At 41.0% G+C, this 17,990-nt stretch overlaps 1 protein-coding gene across 1 annotated transcript; it reads right to left on the reverse strand.

Annotated features, from left to right (window-relative positions):
• Window positions 1-17,873, reverse strand: LOC142947900 (mucin-2-like; the record flags this gene model as incomplete). Its single annotated transcript, XM_076089771.1, has 28 exons — window positions 17,798-17,873; window positions 17,399-17,654; window positions 17,187-17,301; window positions 16,593-16,683; window positions 16,372-16,499; window positions 16,058-16,274; window positions 15,678-15,803; window positions 15,475-15,589; window positions 15,231-15,381; window positions 15,004-15,117; window positions 14,835-14,904; window positions 14,584-14,721; window positions 13,944-14,108; window positions 13,712-13,806; window positions 13,497-13,623; window positions 13,104-13,359; window positions 12,918-12,970; window positions 12,709-12,812; window positions 12,396-12,547; window positions 12,144-12,282; window positions 11,409-11,519; window positions 11,094-11,273; window positions 10,470-10,709; window positions 10,210-10,366; window positions 9,660-9,788; window positions 9,123-9,452; window positions 978-1,166; window positions 1-479 (listed from the first exon to the last, which is right to left on the reverse strand). Coding segments are annotated over exons 1-28 (4,503 nt in total), but the record flags the coding sequence as incomplete, so codon positions are not given.
• Between the last annotated feature and the right edge of the window lie 117 nt (window positions 17,874-17,990).

Genomic DNA, 17,990 nt, shown 5'->3' on the forward strand with positions numbered 1-17,990 from the left:
GGTTGTAGATTTTGTGGTTGTGGTTGGCTCTTGGGTTGTAGTTGTTGGTTCAGTTGGTGGGGTCGTAGATTTTGTGGTTGTGGTTGGTTCTTCAGTAGTAGTAGTAGGGGGTGTAGTTGATGGTGTTGAAAGTGTTGTGGTTGGACAAATCACTACCTCACAACATACTCTGATCTTATAGTTGAAACATATACGTGGAGGTCTGATCTGGTCCTCTTGTCTACATATTAAACCATACCCCACATCACAAGAAACAACTTGGCCGGTCTGACTCACAAAGTCATTGAAGTCTATATCAGGATAATCTATTGCTTTACAGTCAATTTCTTTGGGACTTTTGCATATTTGTTTGCCACTATTTGTGATGTTCTCATATGTTTCCCAGTCACTTTTGCCCTCTAGTGGGTAATGCACATTATACCACTCTGACCACTCACACGTTGTAATACAAGGTGTAGTATGTTCAGTTGGTGGGGTTGTAGATTTTGTGGTTGTGGTTGGCTCTGGGGTTGTGGTTTGGCCTTCAGTTGGTGGGGTTTGGCCTTCAGTTGGTGGGGTTGTCGATTTTGTGTTTGTCTCTTTGGTTGTGGTACTTGGTTTAGTTGGTAGTGTTGTAGATTTTGTGGTTGTGGTTGTCTCTTGGGTTGTGGTTGTTGGTGCAGTTAGTGGGGTTGTAGATTTTGTGGTTGTTTCTTTGGTTGTGGTTGTTTGTGCAGTTGGTGGTGTTGTAGATTTTGTGGTTGTGGTTGTCTCTTGGGTTGTGGTAGTTGGTTCAGTTGGTGCGGTTGTAGATTTTGTGGTTGTCTCTTGGGTTGTGGTAGTTGGTTTAGTTGGTGGTGTTGTAGATTTCGTGGTTGTCTCTTTGGTTGTGGTACTTGGTTTTGTTGGTAGTGTTGTAGATTTTGTGGTTGTGGTTGTCTCTTGGGTTGTGGTTGTTGGTGCAGTTAGTGGGGTTGTAGATTTTGTGGTTGTTTCTTGGGTCGTTGTAGTTGGTTCAGTTGGTGGGGTTGTAGATTTTGTGGTTGTGGTTGTCTCTCGGGTTGTAGTAGTAGGTTCAGTTGGTGGGGTTGTAGATTTTGTGGTTGTGGTTGGCTCTTGGGTTGTAGTTGTTGGTTCAGTTGGTGGGGTCGTAGATTTTGTGGTTGTGGTTGGTTCTTCAGTAGTAGTAGTAGGGGGTGTAGTTGATGGTGTTGAAAGTGTTGTGGTTGGACAAATCACTACCTCACAACATACTCTGATCTTATAGTTGAAACATATACGTGGAGGTCTGATCTGGTCCTCTTGTCTACATATTAAACCATACCCCACATCACAAGAAACAACTTGGCCGGTCTGACTCACAAAGTCATTGAAGTCTATATCAGGATAATCTATTGCTTTACAGTCAATTTCTTTGGGACTTTTGCATATTTGTTTGCCACTATTTGTGATGTTCTCATATGTTTCCCAGTCACTTTTGCCCTCTAGTGGGTAATGCACATTATACCACTCTGACCACTCACACGTTGTAATACAAGGTGTAGTATGTTCAGTTGGTGGGGTTGTAGATTTTGTGGTTGTGGTTGGCTCTGGGGTTGTGGTTTGGCCTTCAGTTGGTGGGGTTTGGCCTTCAGTTGGTGGGGTTGTCGATTTTGTGTTTGTCTCTTTGGTTGTGGTACTTGGTTTAGTTGGTAGTGTTGTAGATTTTGTGGTTGTGGTTGTCTCTTGGGTTGTGGTTGTTGGTGCAGTTAGTGGGGTTGTAGATTTTGTGGTTGTTTCTTTGGTTGTGGTTGTTTGTGCAGTTGGTGGTGTTGTAGATTTTGTGGTTGTGGTTGTCTCTTGGGTTGTGGTAGTTGGTTCAGTTGGTGGGGTTGAAGATTTTGTGGTTGTCTCTTTGGTTGTGGTACTTGGTTTAGTTGGTAGTGTTGTAGATTTTGTGGTTGTGGTTGTCTCTTGGGTTGTGGTTGTTGGTGCAGTTAGTGGGGTTGTAGATTTTGTGGTTGTCTCTTTGGTTGTGGTTGTTGGTGCAGTTGGTGGGGTTATAGATTTTGTGGTTGTGGTTGTCTCTTGGGTTGTGGTAGTTGGTTTAGTTGGTGGTGTTGTAGATTTTGTGGTGGTCTCTTGGGTTATAGTAGTAGGTTCAGTTGGTGGGGTTGTAGATTTTGTGGTTGTGGTTGTCTCTTGGGTTGTGGTAGTTGGTTTAGTTGGTGGTGTTGTAGATTTTGTGGATGTGGTTGGCTCTTGGGTTGTGGTAGTTGGTTCAGTTGGTGGGGTTGTAGATTTTGTGGTTGTCTCTTTGGTTGTGGTTGTTGGTGCAGTTGGTGGGGTTGTAGATTTTATGGTTGTCTCTTTGGTTGTGGTAGTTGGTTCAGTTGGTGCGGTTGTAGATTTTGTGGTTGTGGTTGTCTCTCGGGTTGTAGTAGTAGGTTCAGTTGGTGGGGTTGTAGATTTTGTGGTTGTGGTTGGCTCTTGGGTTGTAGTTGTTGGTTCAGTTGGTGGGGTCGTAGATTTTGTGGTTGTGGTTGGTTCTTCAGTAGTAGTAGTAGGGGGTGTAGTTGATGGTGTTGAAAGTGTTGTGGTTGGACAAATCACTACCTCACAACATACTCTGATCTTATAGTTGAAACATATACGTGGAGGTCTGATCTGGTCCTCTTGTCTACATATTAAACCATACCCCACATCACAAGAAACAACTTGGCCGGTCTGACTCACAAAGTCATTGAAGTCTATATCAGGATAATCTATTGCTTTACAGTCAATTTCTTTGGGACTTTTGCATATTTGTTTGCCACTATTTGTGATGTTCTCATATGTTTCCCAGTCACTTTTGCCCTCTAGTGGGTAATGCACATTATACCACTCTGACCACTCACACGTTGTAATACAAGGTGTAGTATGTTCAGTTGGTGGGGTTGTAGATTTTGTGGTTGTGGTTGGCTCTGGGGTTGTGGTTTGGCCTTCAGTTGGTGGGGTTGTCGATTTTGTGTTTGTCTCTTTGGTTGTGGTACTTGGTTTAGTTGGTAGTGTTGTAGATTTTGTGGTTGTGGTTGTCTCTTGGGTTGTGGTTGTTGGTGCAGTTAGTGGGGTTGTAGATTTTGTGGTTGTCTCTTTGGTTGTGGTTGTTTGTGCAGTTGGTGGTGTTGTAGATTTTGTGGTTGTGGTTGTCTCTTGGGTTGTGGTAGTTGGTTCAGTTGGTGGGGTTGAAGATTTTGTGGTTGTCTCTTTGGTTGTGGTACTTGGTTTAGTTGGTAGTGTTGTAGATTTTGTGGTTGTGGTTGTCTCTTGGGTTGTGGTTGTTGGTGCAGTTAGTGGGGTTGTAGATTTTGTGGTTGTCTCTTTGGTTGTGGTTGTTGGTGCAGTTGGTGGGGTTATAGATTTTGTGGTTGTGGTTGTCTCTTGGGTTGTGGTAGTTGGTTTAGTTGGTGGTGTTGTAGATTTTGTGGTGGTCTCTTGGGTTATAGTAGTAGGTTCAGTTGGTGGGGTTGTAGATTTTGTGGTTGTGGTTGTCTCTTGGGTTGTGGTAGTTGGTTTAGTTGGTGGTGTTGTAGATTTTGTGGATGTGGTTGGCTCTTGGGTTGTGGTAGTTGGTTCAGTTGGTGGGGTTGTAGATTTTGTGGTTGTCTCTTTGGTTGTGGTTGTTGGTGCAGTTGGTGGGGTTGTAGATTTTATGGTTGTCTCTTTGGTTGTGGTAGTTGGTTCAGTTGGTGCGGTTGTAGATTTTGTGGTTGTCTCTTGGGTTGTGGTAGTTGGTTTAGTTGGTGGTGTTGTAGATTTTGTGGTTGTCTCTTTGGTTGTGGTACTTGGTTTTGTTGGTAGTGTTGTAGATTTTGTGGTTGTGGTTGTCTCTTGGGTTGTGGTTGTTGGTGCAGTTAGTGGGGTTGTAGATTCAGTAGTGGCAGTGATTTGGGGGCCAGTTGAATAAGGCCCTGATGTCGGCAACGTGGGACCAGTCACAGGTGTTTCAAATGTTGTTAAAGTTGTCGAAAAAGTTGTAGATTTTGTGGTTGTCTCTTTGGTTGTGGTTGTTGGTGCAGTTGGTGGGGTTGTAGATTTTATGGTTGTCTCTTTGGTTGTGGTAGTTGGTTCAGTTGGTGCGGATGTAGATTTTGTGGTTGTGGTTGTCTCTCGGGTTGTAGTAGTAGGTTCAGTTGGTGGGGTTGTAGATTTTGTGGTTGTGGTTGGCTCTTGGGTTGTAGTTGTTGGTTCAGTTGGTGGGGTCGTAGATTTTGTGGTTGTGGTTGGTTCTTCAGTAGTAGTAGTAGGGGGTGTAGTTGATGGTGTTGAAAGTGTTGTGGTTGGACAAATCACTACCTCACAACATACTCTGATCTTATAGTTGAAACATATACGTGGAGGTCTGATCTGGTCCTCTTGTCTACATATTAAACCATACCCCACATCACAAGAAACAACTTGGCCGGTCTGACTCACAAAGTCATTGAAGTCTATATCAGGATAATCTGTTGCTTTACAGTCAATTTCTTTGGGACTTTTGCATATTTGTTTGCCACTATTTGTGATGTTCTCATATGTTTCCCAGTCACTTTTGCCCTCTAGTGGGTAATGCACATTATACCACTCTGACCACTCACACGTTGTAATACAAGGTGTAGTAAGTTCAGTTGGTGGAATTGTAGATTTTATGGTCGTGGTTGGCTCTTTGGTTGTAGTTGTTGGTTCAGTTGGTGGGGTCGTAGATTTTGTGGTTGTGGTTGGCTCTGGGGTTGTGGTGTGGCCTTCAGTTGGTGGGGTTGTAGATTTTATGGTCGTGGTTGTCTCTTGGGTTGTTGTAGTTGGTTCAGTTGGTTGGGTTGTAGATTTTGTGGTTGTGGTTGTCTCTCGGGTTGTAGTAGTAGGTTCAGTTGGTGGGGTTGTAGATTTTGTGGTTGTCTCTTGGGTTGTGGTAGTTGGTGCAGTTTGTGGGGTTGTAGATTTTGTGGTTGTCTCTTGGGTCGTTGTAGTTGGTTCAGTTGATGGGGTTGTAGATTTTATGGTTGTGGTTGTCTCTTGGGTTGTTGTAGTTGGTTCAGTTGGTTGGGTTGTAGATTTTGTGGTTGTCTCTTGGGTCGTTGTAGTTGGTTCAGTTGGTGGGGTTGTAGATTTTGTGGTTGTGGTTGTCTCTCGGGTTGTAGTAGTAGGTTCAGTTGGTGGGGTTGTAGATTTTGTGGTTGTGGTTGGCTCTGGGGTTGTGGTTTGGCCTTCAGTTGGTGGGGTTGTCGATTTTGTCTTTGTCTCTTTGGTTGTGGTACTTGGTTTAGTTGGTAGTGTTGTAGATTTTGTGGTTGTGGTTGTCTCTTGGGTTGTGGTTGTTGGTGCAGTTAGTGGGGTTGTAGATTTTGTGGTTGTCTCTTTGGTTGTGGTTGTTTGTGCAGTTGGTGGTGTTGTAGATTTTGTGGTTGTGGTTGTCTCTTGGGTTGTGGTAGTTGTTTCAGTTGGTGGGGTTGAAGATTTTGTGGTTGTCTCTTTGGTTGTGGTACTTGGTTTAGTTGGTAGTGTTGTAGATTTTGTGGTTGTGGTTGTCTCTTGGGTTGTGGTTGTTGGTGCAGTTAGTGGGGTTGTAGATTTTGTGGTTGTCTCTTTGGTTGTGGTTGTTGGTGCAGTTGGTGGGGTTATAGATTTTGTGGTTGTGGTTGTCTCTTGGGTTGTGGTAGTTGGTTTAGTTGGTGGTGTTGTAGATTTTGTGGTGGTCTCTTGGGTTATAGTAGTAGGTTCAGTTGGTGGGGTTGTAGATTTTGTGGTTGTGGTTGTCTCTTGGGTTGTGGTAGTTGGTTTAGTTGGTGGTGTTGTAGATTTTGTGGATGTGGTTGGCTCTTGGGTTGTGGTAGTTGGTTCAGTTGGTGGGGTTGTAGATTTTGTGGTTGTCTCTTTGGTTGTGGTTGTTGGTGCAGTTGGTGGGGTTGTAGATTTTATGGTTGTCTCTTTGGTTGTGGTAGTTGGTTCAGTTGGTGCGGTTGTAGATTTTGTGGTTGTGGTTGTCTCTCGGGTTGTAGTAGTAGGTTCAGTTGGTGGGGTTGTAGATTTTGTGGTTGTGGTTGGCTCTTGGGTTGTAGCTGTTGGTTCAGTTGGTGGGGTCGTAGATTTTGTGGTTGTGGTTGGTTCTTCAGTAGTAGTAGTAGGGGGTGTAGTTGATGGTGTTGAAAGTGTTGTGGTTGGACAAATCACTACCTCACAACATACTCTGATCTTATAGTTGAAACATATACGTGGAGGTCTGATCTGGTCCTCTTGTCTACATATTAAACCATACCCCACATCACAAGAAACAACTTGGCCGGTCTGACTCACAAAGTCATTGAAGTCTATATCAGGATAATCTATTGCTTTACAGTCAATTTCTTTGGGACTTTTGCATATTTGTTTGCCACTATTTGTGATGTTCTCATATGTTTCCCAGTCACTTTTGCTCTCTAGTGGGTAATGCACATTATACCACTCTGACCACTCACACGTTGTAATACAAGGTGTAGTATGTTCAGTTGGTGGGGTTGTAGATTTTGTGGTTGTGGTTGGCTCTGGGGTTGTGGTTTGGCCTTCAGTTGGTGGGGTTGTCGATTTTGTGTTTGTCTCTTTGGTTGTGGTACTTGGTTTAGTTGGTAGTGTTGTAGATTTTGTGGTTGTGGTTGTCTCTTGGGTTGTGGTTGTTGGTGCAGTTAGTGGGGTTGTAGATTTTGTGGTTGTCTCTTTGGTTGTGGTTGTTTGTGCAGTTGGTGGTGTTGTAGATTTTGTGGTTGTGGTTGTCTCTTGGGTTGTGGTAGTTGGTTCAGTTGGTGGGGTTGAAGATTTTGTGGTTGTCTCTTTGGTTGTGGTACTTGGTTTAGTTGGTAGTGTTGTAGATTTTGTGGTTGTGGTTGTCTCTTGGGTTGTGGTTGTTGGTGCAGTTAGTGGGGTTGTAGATTTTGTGGTTGTCTCTTTGGTTGTGGTTGTTGGTGCAGTTGGTGGGGTTATAGATTTTGTGGTTGTGGTTGTCTCTTGGGTTGTGGTAGTTGGTTTAGTTGGTGGTGTTGTAGATTTTGTGGTGGTCTCTTGGGTTATAGTAGTAGGTTCAGTTGGTGGGGTTGTAGATTTTGTGGTTGTGGTTGTCTCTTGGGTTGTGGTAGTTGGTTTAGTTGGTGGTGTTGTAGATTTTGTGGATGTGGTTGGCTCTTGGGTTGTGGTAGTTGGTTCAGTTGGTGGGGTTGTAGATTTTGTGGTTGTCTCTTTGGTTGTGGTTGTTGGTGCAGTTGGTGGGGTTGTAGATTTTATGGTTGTCTCTTTGGTTGTGGTAGTTGGTTCAGTTGGTGCGGTTGTAGATTTTGTGGTTGTCTCTTGGGTTGTGGTAGTTGGTTTAGTTGGTGGTGTTGTAGATTGTGTGGTTGTCTCTTTGGTTGTGGTACTGGGTTTTGTTGGTAGTGTTGTAGATTTTGTGGTTGTGGTTGTCTCTTGGGTTGTGGTTGTTGGTGCAGTTAGTGGGGTTGTAGATTCAGTAGTGGCAGTGATTTGGGGGCCAGTTGAATAAGGCCCTGATGTCGGCAACGTGGGACCAGTCACAGGTGTTTCAAATGTTGTTAAAGTTGTCGAAAAAGTTGTAGATTTTGTGGTTGTCTCTTTGGTTGTGGTTGTTGGTGCAGTTGGTGGGGTTGTAGATTTTATGGTTGTCTCTTTGGTTGTGGTAGTTGGTTCAGTTGGTGCGGTTGTAGATTTTGTGGTTGTGGTTGTCTCTCGGGTTGTAGTAGTAGGTTCAGTTGGTGGGGTTGTAGATTTTGTGGTTGTGGTTGGCTCTTGGGTTGTAGCTGTTGGTTCAGTTGGTGGGGTCGTAGATTTTGTGGTTGTGGTTGGTTCTTCAGTAGTAGTAGTAGTAGGGGGTGTAGTTGATGGTGTTGAAAGTGTTGTGGTTGGACAAATCACTACCTCACAACATACTCTGATCTTATAGTTGAAACATATACGTGGAGGTCTGATCTGGTCCTCTTGTCTACATATTAAACCATACCCCACATCACAAGAAACAACTTGGCCGGTCTGACTCACAAAGTCATTGAAGTCTATATCAGGATAATCTGTTGCTTTACAGTCAATTTCTTTGGGACTTTTGCATATTTGTTTGCCACTATTTGTGATGTTCTCATATGTTTCCCAGTCACTTTTGCCCTCTAGTGGGTAATGCACATTATACCACTCTGACCACTCACACGTTGTAATACAAGGTGTAGTAAGTTCAGTTGGTGGAATTGTAGATTTTATGGTCGTGGTTGGCTCTTTGGTTGTAGTTGTTGGTTCAGTTGGTGGGGTCGTAGATTTTGTGGTTGTGGTTGGCTCTGGGGTTGTGGTGTGGCCTTCAGTTGGTGGGGTTGTAGATTTTATGGTCGTGGTTGTCTCTTGGGTTGTTGTAGTTGGTTCAGTTGGTTGGGTTGTAGATTTTGTGGTTGTGGTTGTCTCTCGGGTTGTAGTAGTAGGTTCAGTTGGTGGGGTTGTAGATTTTGTGGTTGTCTCTTGGGTTGTGGTAGTTGGTGCAGTTTGTGGGGTTGTAGATTTTGTGGTTGTCTCTTGGGTCGTTGTAGTTGGTTCAGTTGATGGGGTTGTAGATTTTATGGTTGTGGTTGTCTCTTGGGTTGTTGTAGTTGGTTCAGTTGGTTGGGTTGTAGATTTTGTGGTTGTCTCTTGGGTCGTTGTAGTTGGTTCAGTTGGTGGGGTTGTAGATTTTGTGGTTGTGGTTGTCTCTCGGGTTGTAGTAGTAGGTTCAGTTGGTGGGGTTGTAGATTTTGTGGTTGTGGTTGGTTCTTCAGTAGTAGTAGTAGGGGGTGTAGTTGATGGTGTTGAAAGTGTTGTGGTTGGACATATCACTACCTCACAACATACTCTGATCTTATAGTTGAAACATTTTCGTGGAGGTCTGATCTGGTCCTCTTGTTTACATATTAAACCATACCCCACATCACAAGAAACAACTTGGCTGGTCTGACTCACAAAGTCATTGAAGTCTATATCAGGATAATCTATTGCTTTACAGTCAATTTCTTTGGGACTTTTGCATATTTGTTTGCCACTATTTGTGATGTTCTCATATGTTTCCCAGTCACTTTTGTCCTCTCGTGGGTTATGCACATCATACCACTCTGACCACTCACACGTTGTAATACAAGGTGGAGTATGATCAAAAAGTGGGGTTGTAGATTTTGTGGTTGTGGTTGGCTCTGGGGTTGTGGTTTGGCCTTCAGTTGGTGGGGTTGTAGATTTTGTGGTTGTGGTTGTCTCTTGGGTTGTAGTTGAAGTTTCAATTGGTGGAGTTGTAGGGCAAGTTTCATTTTCAAATATCACTGTCGTATTTTTGCATATTGCGTAGTAGCACATTCCTAAATTGTCAGTCACATTGTAAATAACTTCATCTTCCTCGTATCTAGTATTGTTGTAAAAGCAACCTGAACATTCCTCCACACAAAACCCCGTCTCCTCATCAAATATGGGCTTATCTTCTGGGCATACAGGGTAACAGCCTGTACAAATCACAACATAAAACAAAATGTATTATTATTATTACTATTATTATTTTTAAATCTTGGAAACAGAAGCTGGGTAGGTGGTCTTGAGTCTCTTCTCATTTTGCCACATAAAGTATGCCAAATTGCATCCGTTTACCATTTAAGATTTTAACTAGCATATTAAACAGAGGTAAGGTGAGACTTTGTGAGTTAACCTCTTACCTTCCAGGTTGGGTAAAGGTTTACTACAAATTTCTTCTGGATTCAAACAGGTCTTGTAGCAAGGTTTGTGGCAGGGGTTGTAGTGCCACTTGCATTCATCTGGGTTATTGTAGTAATCACAAAAGACAGCTAGAAAGAAAAAATGTACAAGGTATGTCATGCTGTAAATAAAGGAAATGTTGATGTGTCATACATTGAAAGAGACCTCGAACTTTATGCACAGGATACAGGAAATTACTCGGCTAACGGGTTGCCCCTGTATTTAGTTTTATGTATTTATAGTAAGGATGTTAACACTCACTCTCTCAGAATGCACTGATGCCTATTTCAATTTGGTGTCCATTCACATATTAAATATATAATAAAATATTAGATGCCCTGTCTATAATGAAAAGAACATCAAACCATACTTGTATACAAACATCACAAATCTCTACATCTCTAAATGCTGGCGTCATAAGAACTTTTGAGATCTAAAAACAGGTTCTAAGCAGCAGAAAAGGCTGAAAAAAATCAGTTTTTTCTGAGGGTAATTGTTTTTTAAACTTACGACAGATATCTGGTGTTCTCCATGCCACACAGACAGAAGCCTCATTACAAGCTTGAGCATAAGCTGCAACTGCTGAGCAGAAACACTCGCAGTCTCCTCCAGTGTCGCAGGCACACGAGTCTTTCACACAGTTTTCATAATATGGGAGAGGATCTACCTGTTCAGTTATCAAAATATATAATAGATTTTTAAAAATGTGTTTGTTGTTTTCAACTATCAAACTTTAAATAATGATTAATTAGAAACAAATGTGTTATTACCTTTTTGTGGCACTCTTTGAACGTATTTCCAGTTATAATGCTGCACATCATTTTTGCCCAGTGATGTCGATTGGGTCGTATTCCACAAGGGTCAGCATTCATATCTACATCTGGACACTGGCTTGACATTTTCCAGCTATTTGCAAATTCTAACGAATTGCTCACTGCCAGCTGACCCTGGGTGGTGAAGTCGTTCTGTCCATCACCATTAAAATCTCCACACAGGCCACATACCTCTCCCTGTACAGCCAAACAAAAGGAGTCAATGACTTTTTTCACATAAAGATAATATTCCATATTAATACTCTTTGGCATTACAATAAACATATATTTTCCACGCATGAATATACTTGCTTTATTTTGACGGACAGAGTTTTTACTTAATTTGTTTTGAATATTGTATATTGTACAGTAATAACGACTTTTTCAGCAATAATTATATACTTTACATCAATACCATTGGCGTACCAAAGCTTTATAAGTGGTGTGAGAAAATGATCCGCAAAGACAGCTAGACCGCAGATGACAAAAATATGGCAGGCTACATTATATCAAAACTCTAGCTCCAAACTCGTCCTTCAACAGATTTAAGTCATCATCATTTAAATAATTACTGTAACTTACGCTGTGCTGTGGTTCCAGCATGATGCGAACAGTTGTTTTGCCATCCCACATCACTACCAGACCAATGGCAGATTCTATCACCACATACAAGCCAACCTTCCTTATCTTGTACTGAATCTCAGCACCATGTCCCAGGTTGGCCTCTTCATATTTACCCTTTGACAGTTTGACTTCCATTCGCTGTAATGTAAAAGAGATATTTTGTTGCTTTCATTGTAATGTAAAAACAGCAGTTTGATATATGACATCATTTATTTGAATATGTTGAATATTTTAGGCACATAATGCATATCAGGTGTTGGTATGAGGTCTTACCCCCAGCTGGATTCTGACAGTTTTGGAGCAAGTGGTGCCTGTAGATCCACATGGTACGTTTTCTGTGATAACTCCGAAGTTGTCCTGTACTGTTTTATTGCCACATTTGTTCTTAAAAGAGAGAGATTTGTTAAACATTTTAGCTTGTTTCCTTTATAGTAAACAGAGACCAGTGATCAAATCCAACTTCAGCTTGGCTTTTACTAGTCCACAATGCTTTAAGATCATTAAAGAAAAGCTAGAACATTAAATGAAAGTGTAATTGATCCCCAGGAGAGGGAGATTATGTAGTTATCTGCATTGTTCATTTACATTTTTCATTATGACTAGCAATCATCCTAAAATGAATGTAGGTAAACATACCAACTCTTGTCTTTCAACTTTGATGTTCAAGAATAGCAATAAGTTACAATTTCCAAATTGTGTGACTTTCACAGATGAAACCCTACAACAGTATAAATTAAGCTCAGCTTGTCTGAAGTCACTTCCTAATTACTAAATAGTGCACTACATTTACTGTCAGCCATTTTCATTGAGTGTCCGAATTCTGAATATGAAAATTGCATTTGAATAACTCAACAGCTTTCATTGATAATGCAAAATAATGATAAGTGTACGAAATCCCAATTCACTGCTGGCCATTGAGTGTCCATTGTAGGCATTATGAATGAGTGAGGAAGGGAGTGATTTCAGACACAGCCTGTCTTTTGGAAGATTTTGACATTCTTTGTTTACCTTTACAGCAACATAGGCACAATGTCCTTGGAACCCATATGTTCGCTGATCAAATGTATTGTAGTGACCACTCCCATAAATAGTGCAAGTTCCTGGACATTTTTTCTCACTGCACTCCCATCTTCCACTTTTGCAGGTACTAGATCAGAAATGGTTAAATATAATACAGCGTTTTGAATATACAATCCAGTACAACATAGAAGAACATATGATCATATTTATGCAATATTATACATCTGATTAAGGTCATACCAGATATTGCACTGGTCAGGGATTTGTGATCCAGAGGCATAAATATGCCCATCGTGTTGACATGGACATTCATTTTCTTTCACACAGGAACCTTTGCCATCATCAAGGAGGCCACCTGGACACCGACAGCCAGATTCACACTCTGTGGAGTCCTGGGAAATTAGAAAGATCACAGTGATTGAAAATGAGAGAACATTACTGCTGTAGAAACTAGTGTAATTATACACAGTGTGTTACATCTTCCATGTAAAACACTGTCCACCATTAAAATCAGGAAATAGACAGATCCAGATATTTAAGACTTAGCACTCACACAATCATCGCTGTCCAGATTTAAACAAGTTCCAGCACAGTGCAGTCCCAGCTCTTCCGTGCCCGCGGTGGAGCAGTTGAAGAACACTTTTTGAGAAGGGCATGCTGTAACAGAAGTAGAAACTAATTTAATAAACACATTCATTATCAACAAGTACAGAATCAGTACCAAGTTCTTGTATTATGGTAAGAAAACAAAAAAAAACACACTTGATGAGGGGGCTCCCCAAGAATGGCAATGAAGCATTCCATTGGTACACACACTGGAAAAAGACACCAAAAATATAAGATGAAATGCAACAAAAAGGCACTCAAAAACTAACAATGTAGTTATCTTAAATACTGCCGTCATTACAATCATGTGAAATCCTAGGATCATTTAAGCAACTGACTCACCAGTGCTCCTCTTTGATGCTGATGGACTTTCCTGACTTGACATAGACTTCATTATGGTAGCAGGGACATTTTGCCATGGGAACGCAGATGCCATTTTCATTTAGGTAGAGACCTTCAGAGCAGGAGCAGCCATCCACAGGCAAGAAGTCAGATGTGCAACTTTGCTGCATTGTGCCCAGTGATCTGCAAGTCAACTGGCATCTCTGATGCTTGTAAGAGAAGATCTGAGATGCTGGGCAGCTCCTTGTGTATTTATCTGTTTTGTGCACAATGGGAGGATGGTTACAGAGGTTACTTAATAGTTGTATGACTAACTAATGAAAGGGAAGATATTCATCAAACTCCAGATGTCAACAATTAACTTTAACACAAGATCATGAAAGAAATCCTTACCGCACACATTCTTTCTCCAGTCTGTCAAGAACACTCCCTTTGATGCACAAGCCCGAGTGTAGGACGAGAAGACGGCACACAAGCAGTCCTCACTCTTCTCACAGTTACAGCTAGCATAAGTACATCGCTGCAGAAGATAGCAAACACTTTTAGAGAACTAAAGTAGATATCAAAATGTAATTCAGTGAAAGACCAACAGAAAGGTTTTGCATTACCTTGTAATACATCTCAGGATCCACCACTGAATGGCACTGCGCAAAATCGCTGTTTGGACTCAGTAGTAAGGCGCACCAGTGTTTAGCATACAACTCTGGAAAAACAATAACTTTTTATGTTAAATGTCTAAATTCCGACTTGGAGTAAGTGTTGAAAGCTGAGAATCCATCTAAGATATATAAACAGACAAAAAACAAAACAGTTGAATAATAATCAAGCAGTGCTTTTTACCGTTTTCCACACTGAGGGAACAGGGGTCCTCAAGTCTTTCCTCTCTGTCTCGGCACATGAGGTTAGCCTTCCAGGAGTTACTAAAGGTTACTGCTGTTCCCTCCACAATCCCCTGAGGAGTCTTCATGTCATCAGACAGGACCATGTTGTAGTTCCCACATAAACCTGAAGAACCAAATATTTTAGAATTTAAGTAGAATTGTATCTTATACTAGTATTAGTAAAGTAGGAAAATGGAAAGTGTCAATGAATATAATGATATGATGACTCAACTAGGAATTTAGTTAATTTATTTGAATTAAAATGAAATGAGATAAAACAAACAAATATCATACACTGAGAATTGAGGGTTTGCTGTGTTGTGTTATAATTAAGATTCCACCGTTTTTATTTATGTAGAGAGAGAAGAGGAGATACAAGGGGTGTATATTTGAAGCCAAACCACCGATTGCATTTTCTCATGTATTTTCACATTTCATGTGTATTGTTTTGGTTTGTTTATTTGGAGGGATTCAGGGGTGTTGGGAAGACAATGACAGTAACAGCCATGTATATTGAATTTCTCTTTTGTAATTACAGTTGTGAATAAAAAAGATTCAATGATGCCAATGCTTCAAGGTAAAACAAATATAAAACTTACCACGTGTCTTTGCTCTGTAGCTTTGTTCCAGGCTGACATAGACTTGCATAACAGGCACATGCTGGATCTGAATTTGCAACCCATAACTGGTCTGGAGCAAGATGTGAAAGGATGAAGCATGGAATATGTTGATGTCACCTTTGGATAAAGATAAATACAAAAACGGTCAGATCATTGATGCCATTGCATGAATGACAGATGACAAAATCATGTTTCATGTTTGTTGGTGAGTTTCCCATTGTCTGACCCACCTGAGTGGTACGGCAAACTGATGGTCTGCATGTTCTGCTTGACTGTGCCATCAGAAGTGAACATTAATACCTGAATTAAAACAGAATCAATCATTTGAGTTGTAGTGGCAGATATCAGTGTGAATCTATAAATGACTACAGCCTTCTTTCCTGACAGACTTTAACTCACATTGCGTCTGTCATTGTTCAGCAGGATTTTAAGGCTCTTAATACAAGTGTCAAATTCTTGATTTGCACAAGGAACCAACTGAACCAGGATGGTAAACTTCGGACTTGCATGATCCTGAAATATACAGAGTGAGAGCAATTAAATATATACATATATATTTTTTACATCAGATCCATTACACGGTATATTTTCTGTCATTTAATCGGACAAAGCTATGGCTCATTCACCTTGCTTTCCACTTTGGCGAGAGTGTAGTAACAGTCTCCATGGAAGGTGTAGGTTTTCCCATCAAAGGTAGTTACGTGTGAACCCTCTTCAACTGCACATGTAGCAGGTGTTTGAAGGCTCTCACAAGCCCATCTGCCCTCAACACATGTACTGAGAGAAGCCAAACAATTTAAGGTAACAATAAAAAAAAAAACGATTAAGGCGACCACATGAAATGTTATGTTGATGACATATTTTACATACCATTCCACACTGTCCTGTCGGTAGACCTCACCAGAGTTATAGATTTTGTTGTGTTTGCACTGACATTCAGATTGGGCGATACACCCTCTCATGGAAATATCATCAAACACACTTCCTGAAGAAGACACAAGTGACATGAACATGAACATTCACAGACTATGAAATTCAAATCTGAAAGAATGAAGCGTGTGAAAGGCACTGACCAGGAGGACAGAAGCAGCCGTCGATTTTGTGGTCCTCACACAGTGAACTTGTGTCTTGAAGTGCACATGTATCCATGCAAGGGGAACCGCTCTCTTCATAAATCATGTTGTGTGGGCACTGTTTAGCTGTGAAAATATGGTACAATTGAAATACATTGAGGAAGGTGTGAGTTTGTGAGAATTATACAATACATTATCTCATGCCAGAGCAGCATGAGAAAATGTTATCATGTTCAGATAGAAACACAGTACCTTATCTTCAAAGGACAATTATGATGAGTTGCTTTTCACTGAGCTATTTTCATTGCTTTAGTTATCTCTCCATCCTGTACTGTATGAAATGTAAAGATTGTAAAAAAAAGAAAGAGAGGAGAACGTACCACAGAACTGAGGTGTCCTCCAGTTAGGAGGCTGCCCTCCTGCGTGTGAACACTGTCGAGAGAACTCAGACAGTGTGCTGCAGACACAAAAGTCATTTGTACTGTTGGCACAGCCACACATGTCCTGCACACAGGCCTGGATGTAAGGTTCAGGGTTAATCAGTTTGGTGCAGGAGCTCCAGGGCTCTGAACGCAGCATCTGGTTACAGGTGGTTTGCTAAAAAAGAAAAAGAAGAAAAAGTTACTCTGCAAATGCTAACTGAGTATATAACTAAATATCACTATTGCTAACACTAGGTGGATAATGAACTCACAAACGTCTTGCATGAATCCAGCACCGCCTCCATTGATTCATCTTCCTCCTCAGAGGGGTCCTCGCAATCATCGTTTGGAAGATGGACTTTCTGTTTGTTTCCAAACTCAATGGGGCTGATTTTGCGACCTGTATTTAATTGTTATTACAATGTCAAATATCAAAGATACAGTGGATGGTTGTAGAAATGCATTAACACATAGAGTGAATAACCATATATACCATCAAGAATGAACTCATCGTGGACAGAAACACCATTGAAGTCTCCACAAAGTCCACATGTACGATTCGCATAATCAGCATCGAGTTCCACCTACAACATAGCAAGAGGTTATGTCAAGTTTTTTTTACAATTCAAATAATACTTAAAATAAAGTAAGCAAAACACCAGTGAAGTGTAATTGCTTCAGAAAATAACATGAATAGGATACATATTATGATTGTGATTTGATAATTGATATAATTTCATTACCACTACTGTATTTCTTGTGTTGTCAAGTATAACTCAATAAAGAAAGAAAATTCACTGAAAGACAAGTCACTGTCATTAATGTATTCCCAAGAACCATAGGAATTCATTCAAATAAGATCCGTAAGAAAAATAATTAACATGATTGTATTTCTGGGAGGTCGGTCTGTTCCATCTTGATTAAAAGAAAAAAGTTATCTAACCACAGATTCAAAAGAATCATCATAAAGGCGTCTTAACTGAATTGTTCATATGTTACAATAGGCTCCTTTAGATCTATTAAGTAGCTCCATACAAGCTACTTTGAGGAGAGCTATGTAGATATATGTCTGCCTGGTATATCATACCATGACTGCATCGTCACCGTTCCACGTGACAGTGATGCCAACTTTGGATTGGAGCTTGATGTAAACACCATTATTTTCCAATTGTACCCCTCCATCGTGGTATGGCGTTTTGACACTGGGAAAAAAGGAGATTTTTGTCTTAACTATAATGTGTAAATATCATAGAAAAGAGAAGCACAGTTGTTTTCACAGCTGTATGGTGTTTTACTTACGGGACGTTATTCACAGTGATCATGTCCTTGGTGAGGTAGAACAAAATGTCATTGATGGTGACCACCACGTGACTGACTGTAGGGTTTCCATCGTTGTCTTTCCTCTTCATGTGCACAGAGAACTGCTGGTTGGACTCGTGGCAATCGGAGACCAGGTTGTACTCACACATTCCTGGGAACTGGTACACATCGCCGTCAAACGTCTTGAAGTGCTCTCTGCCCCATGTGCTGCAGATGCTGCTGACATGGTTGCGAACTGAAGATGATTTTTAAGTTTAGAAAACAGTTTGAGTTACTAAATGTTCTACATGACTGATATTGGAGACAATACATTATTCATGAGTTAGTATAAAGCTGAATGATCCATCCACTTAGTATTTAAAACAATCAGAGTTTTACCCAGTCTGGCTTGGACATCGATGACACTGGAAACAGACAGAGCAAGGAAACACAACCACACGCATCTCCACCTCATTGTTCCCACTGTTGGCTTGCTGTCACCAAAGAAGGTAATAGTTTTACTGCACTTGAGAGCCCCTTATATTGAGAGCGCACTTTTTTTTTTTTTTGCTCACGCCTTCTTTCTTTGTTT

This window comes from Anarhichas minor, unplaced genomic scaffold (assembly GCF_050575085.1).
Source record: "Anarhichas minor isolate MPS153535 unplaced genomic scaffold, ASM5057508v1 ptg000011l, whole genome shotgun sequence".
Lineage (NCBI taxonomy): Eukaryota > Metazoa > Chordata > Actinopteri > Perciformes > Anarhichadidae > Anarhichas > Anarhichas minor.